This window comes from Pithys albifrons, chromosome 13 (assembly GCF_047495875.1).
Source record: "Pithys albifrons albifrons isolate INPA30051 chromosome 13, PitAlb_v1, whole genome shotgun sequence".
NCBI classification, from domain to species: Eukaryota; Metazoa; Chordata; class Aves; order Passeriformes; family Thamnophilidae; genus Pithys; species Pithys albifrons.
In genome coordinates, this window is record NC_092470.1 from 8198695 (window position 1) to 8204694 (window position 6000).

Genomic DNA, 6000 nt, shown 5'->3' on the forward strand with positions numbered 1-6000 from the left:
AGTAAAGGAAAGCACGTCCTTTTAGTATGCTTGTAAAAACATCACAATAATAAAACAGCTGAGTTTAATGGGAAGATACTGAAGCAATCTTCACTTCTGCCACCAAAATCACAGACATTCTCTAAGAGGCAGTAAAATCCAAAGGAAAAAGTAGTACTTTTTAGGAATCTGTACATACTGTGCTTCTCAGTACTAGATTGCTCAAAGAAATAAACACCTTCTCTTTTCATGTCACTTTAAAAAGTGACCTCTAGCAGTAAAAAAAAAAGTTTTTAAACATTGTTTGTCCCAGAAGTTACAAAACACTAAAAATTAAAGCAAGATCACAATTAAATCAGAGTACTAGAAATCAAATGCCTGTACTTCATCAATTTTTCTACACTACTTAACATTGACTCAGAACACAACTAATGTACAAGTTTGTCGCCTCTCACTCCTGCAGAATAATCGCCCTAAGTCAAGGCTTAGGTCATAACATTACAAGAAATAGGGAATATAATCCCACTAACCAGTAAATCTCTACAACTAAGAATGTTTTTAACAAAAACACACAAATATATTCTGCTATCTTTCTAAGGGGAACTCAGCTGGTTGTGGTTTGTTTCACAGCTGCTCAGGATTGGTAATTACGGGATGATACACCATGTTGATAAAGAAATTGAAGGAATCACTAACACTGCTTCTCTCAAAGAACTAACTGTTCTGGCATTCTCCCTTTTACTAAATCATCCAAGGAAAGAAAGGGAAACATTACCTACAAATAGGGTATGCCACATTACCTAACAGTGCTCCAGGACCTAAACCAGAACTGAAAGCTCTATTATTCAACAGAAAGTTACTCTGCTCGTTCACGAAAAGCAAGGACTAAGTGGGACAAAATGCTCAGGTTGTGCTCCACACAATTAAGTTTTAGATGCCCAAGCTGTCTTGAATATTTGTATTAAAAAAAATATATTAACTCCGTCCTATACAAATCTGCTGTCTTACTATTGCCAGGAATATAAACTTGATGTAGTTTCAAAGAGCAAGAGAAAACCAGTCATGTATTTTAGGAGAAAATGTAAAAGACTTAAAGTATGTAACTATTACAGCATTTGCTATGTATTTTCATTAAATTAAATGTGGGAGATACTCTGAAAACTTTGAAAAATTGCACAATTATGAAGTTTTTCAAGACGCTTTTAAAAACAAAAATTCCAAAGTGTCACTAAAATGGAGAGTGCCATTTGGACTCACATAGTAACAGCTCTGACTATGCAGGAGGCAAGCAGGGAAGGTGACCCCACAATTTCAATCCACTACTTCACTTGTCTCTGGCTTTCTAAACATTTATTTTCATTATCTAAAACACAAACATCACTTTGTTGTATTTATAAAAACATCACTTCACTGTAACCAAACAAGATGAGCACACATAAAAAGTTACTTTACCAAAAACTTACTTAAGTTTCTCTTTTGTAGTGATTGTATCATTCCCTAAAGGGTATATTTATTAAAGTATCATTAAAATTTGCCCCTATTTCCTATTACAGCCTTATCTTAAAGGTCTCTGACACAGCTGTTAGGAGGAGCTCATGAAAATACATTGAAGCCACAAAACATATGCAACATGTAAATACAGTTACATGTTTTCCACATTCATTGATAAAATTCCAACAAGAGAGAATTCTATTTGTCAAGTCTACACAGTACTAGAAAATTTTATTAACCTTCCATTTTCCTTAATAACTGCATTTAAAAATATATTGGAAAATACATCCCCGAGTCAGGAGTATTCCATTATTTGGCATTTTACTCAAGTGTTTTCTCCTTTCTAGGGCTAAGAAATACTTCAATTGAACAGGTAGGTTTGATTTTCTCAAACAAAAACACCACATTCATTTTTGACAAAACAAACCGACAACTTTCATGTCAATATGGCTACACATACTCAACACTTCGCTACATTGGGGCAAAAAGTCTAAGATTTCTAGAGGAAAATTGTGGCTAAAGTTGGCAAAATCTGTTATTAAGATCAAAACAGTACATCTCTAACTGATCTGAGAATCTTATGAGAATAAGTACAAAGGAAAGATCACAATACTTTGAGCACATGAGGACTATGCTGAAATATCAAGACTTTGTTGGGTGAACATTTTCTTATCTTGGAGGCATCCTACCTGATCCACTGAACTGGCTGCTTCCTAGTGTAGTTGGTCTGGTTTTTCCACTATTAACAGGTGGGGAAAACATCTGCAAAACAAGAAAAAAATATGCATTTTAATTGGGTTTGAAAGTCAGTGACGAATTATTAATGTAAACTGAAAGAAAGGTTAATATGAAATGGGTTTTTTCAATTTTCTGCTTAAAAATAAACAGAATGTAAGACACCTGTTTAGACCCATAAAACCAATAAGCTGAAGTACTCCTTGCAATTTATTAACACCACTAAAATCTCCCTTCTACAAGCACACAAACAACTTAAAAAATTAAAGGGACAGCCACTACTAATATGACAATTTCAAATAATTAAATGTATTAAATTTTGCTACTCAAACTATATTTCTTACTGATTTGTAAATATAAAGTCACTGCATAAAGACAGCATTTAAGAAGCAATAGTTTTCTACTGTGTTTATAAATCAAGAACCATTTTGCAATGTGTTAAAAGTATTACACGGAAAATACCTATAATTTTCAAGCCAAAACCATCGATGAATAACCTCTGTTACTTGTGGACAATAAATATTCTTTTGTTTAAACAAAAAAAAAAAAAAAGCCGCCAAAGTACCAGCACCACACGCCAGCTTAACAAACGTTAATTATTAGATTATGCCATCACTGGGTCAGCCTGATTTTAACCAGTTAAACCAATTGACCCAGCTGGTATTACCGTATTAAATCTGGAAGTCTAGACATTACATCAAAGTTCAGGTGTCCAACTTGGCTGAGCAGACCCAGCCGAGCCCTGCGCGCCGCTGCCCCTGCTCCTCACTTCGCATGACCACGGGGAAGTCATGAGAAGACCTCGGAGAATATCCTACCGCACTGAAGTCCAGCAAGTCGCTCAATTCCTTGTCAGTTCCTATAGCGGCCATCCTCTGCTGCTGGGAATTCATCTTCCTCCGCAACTCCGATCACCTTCTAGGGCACAGTAGAGAAGCACAGGCAGCACTTCCCGGGCCGAGCGCGGTCCCGGCACCCGCGGCCCCAGGGCGGGGTGGGCGCTCCCGGGGGAGCCCCGCGCGGCCGGGCGGGAGCGGCGGCGGCTCCGCCAACCAACCAACTCTGCTCAAGTTTCCTCAGGCTCCCTCCTCTCCCTCATTCCACTTCTCCCCCAGCCTCGAGCGAGGCACGGCCACGCCGCGGCAAGGCCGCCGCCAGGAATTAGGTCCCCCCCAGGCAAGCGAAAGCAAACAAACAGCCGCGGCCCCGGCGAGGTCCGGAGAATTAGCGAGAGATTAAGTGACTCACTGTGCCCGCAACAATGGGGCTGCCGAGCGGGGCCGGACGAGCCTCAGCAGAGCCATGTCCGCCCCGGCATTCTGCCCGCCGCCGGTGCCGCTGCCCCCGCTCCCTGCCCTGCCCTGTCCCCGCCCGCCCCGCGTCCGCCGCCGCTCCGCGCTCGGTCCCGCGCCGGCCCGGGAGCCGCCCCCGCACCGGCCCGGGAGCCGCCCCCGCACGCGCGCACGCGGGGCCGGGCGCGCGCCGCCGCCGGGCGGGGGGTGCGGGAAGGGGGGGTGTGTGGAATGCGCGCGCGGCCGCGGGAGCGCGCGGGACGGGCGCGCGCCGGCCCTTGTGCCGGCGGGGGAGCGGCGCGGCCCCGCAGCCCCGGCCAAGTTTGGGAGCGCGGCCGGGCCTTTATGGGCGCGGGGGGGGGACCGAGCCGCCGAGCGCCGCCCGCGGGCACTGCTCCCGCACGCTGGTCCGCGGGCCCCCGTGCCGCCACCCGCCCCTTGGGGGCTCTCTCCCCAGCGGTGCCCCGCTGCCTCCCTCCCAACGCCGCCCCGCTCCCGCCCGTCCTCCCGCGGCCCCTCGCCCGCCGCCCCTGCCCCTGCGAGCGCCCCGACCGCGCTGACCGCGCCAACTTCCCGCGGCCGCCCGCACTCACCCGCTGGCCCGCTGCTCCGGTGCGGGGCCGGGCCGGCGGCGGGCGGGCCCGGGCTGGGTGGGAGGCGACGCGCCGAGCGCTCCCCCCCCGCTGGAAGGAACTTGTGGGTTCCCTCAGGCGGACATTTTTTTGCTTACAGAGCCTCAGCACCACGTTCGCGGCCCCAGCTCCGTATCCCTCCGCGCCGCCGCCGCCTTAACCCCTGGCGCGCCGGGCCGGGCCCCGCGGCTGCCCCGGGAGTCGCCCCCGCCCCGCCCCGGCCGGCCCGGCCGGGACGCATCGGCAGCTCGGGAGCAGCGGCACACACCGCCCCGCCCGCTGAAAGGCGCAGCGCACGGCGGGGACCCTCCCCACCGCCCCTCAGCTCAGCCACAGCCGCCGCCGAACCTCGACATGCAGCACTGCCGGCAACGCACGTGCCCCGAAATAGGCGATCGCGCTCCCCCTGTGTCCACATACCCGAAAATATGCCTGAATAGTTTTTATATAGCAATATACAGTCTCGCTGCGCAAAATAAAAGTGTATATAAATGACATAAATCTTTAAGCATTCATTAGCAGCTTCCTGTTAAATACCATTAAAACCATAACGTTTCAAAGCACTAGAACATGGCTGTTAGTGCAAGAACACACATTCAGATAAACTACATTTCTCTGGAGCAGGTGATGCTAGAGGTGAACCAGCCCCACGGTTTCGACGCAGGAGGGGGAACAAGTGTGTGAAGAACCCGCGCTCTCATTTGGGTCCTGCCACTGCTACGAACAAATCACTCTTTTGTGCTCCGTCTCCTGCTCATCAAACCGCATCGCCGGCCTGTCCTGCTGGGAAGTTTATTTCGTGTCTGAGCCACTCCGAGCCCAGGCCAGCGCGGCTGTGCCCGCGCCGAGCGGTGCGGTGCCAGTGCGGTGTCCGCGCTCCGCTCCACGCCCGTCTCCCGAGCCTGCAGAGCCCCCAGGTGGCACCTACTTGCCACCACCTGGGGCTGGGCCTTCTCTTTTCTGACCCGAAGGCCACCTACCCATCCCTCTGCAAGGGAGAATTACAAAATAATAATCTCTGCAGCTACTGGCATGTAACTCCTTTGGAGCGAGGGGACGTGCATAACACGAGGACAATGAAACAAGGATACTTAAAATCCCGACGAAGCTAAAAGGCTCCGGGGAGGCAGAAAGCACAGCGGAGGGCGTGCTGTGTGGAGCAACGCATCCCTCGCAGGATGCTGCTTGGCAGTCCCCCAGCTCTGGAAGGCAGCAGGCTGTACACACGGCTCTCCAGACACACTCCCACCCCTTCCAAAGCAACTCTTCCCACCCCAGGCCCTGACTGTGACATCTTCCGGAGGAAGGGGAATGCGGTAACAAACTTACCACCCCCAGGCAAAGACAAACTGGAGATTCTCCTCCATTTTTCTCCCATATATGCCGAGTGCTGGATGATCATTTGGCCTCGTGATTCTATGAATATTCATATGTTTGCCACTTAGAAATGCAGGAAGCAATTTGTATTAAAATATCAACACAATGACTTCCATTCTCTGTGCCCCTGAGGGATGTAAGTATGTACTTTTTCTCTTTGATGTATAAATAACACTTCACTTTAGAGGAAAGTATCCAGTGACGGGGATTATTATACATTCCAGGAGGAACATTCTTTAACATATTTTTGTTACAAGGAAGATCCCGTATTTACATACAGTGAAGATATTGTTTCTCTGGAAGTGTTACTTTTTAACCAGTAGTGGCACTCAGTGCCAGTCGGTACAGCTGGAACACTGATAAGCATTGGTTAGAAAACTAACTAAATGTAAAGGTGAAAGTAATAATGCTAACAATTATTTGTACTGATGCAATTACATGATGTGTAATTGCATTAAAATTATAACTTAAATTCAAATACAATACTTTGTATT

At 48.1% G+C, this 6000-nt stretch overlaps 1 protein-coding gene across 7 annotated transcripts in view; it reads right to left on the minus strand.

The window, feature by feature from the left end:
* TCF12 (transcription factor 12) overlaps positions 1-4274 on the minus strand; it is a 161543-nt gene extending 157269 nt beyond the window's left edge. For 4 of the 7 annotated variants that reach the window (XM_071568374.1, XM_071568375.1, XM_071568371.1 and 1 more), the window contains exons 1-3: positions 4091-4273; positions 3024-3123; positions 2160-2232 (exon numbers count right to left, since the gene is read on the minus strand). In XM_071568374.1, coding sequence (XP_071424475.1) covers positions 2160-2232; positions 3024-3098 — 148 coding nt within the window. In that variant the 5' untranslated portion in view covers positions 3099-3123; positions 4091-4273. Of the gene's footprint in view, positions 1-2159; positions 2233-3023; positions 3124-3453; positions 3572-4090 lie in introns of those variants that run through there. The other 3 variants (XM_071568372.1, XM_071568373.1, XM_071568369.1) reach the window with 3 other exon arrangements.
* Between the last annotated feature and the right edge of the window lie 1726 nt (positions 4275-6000).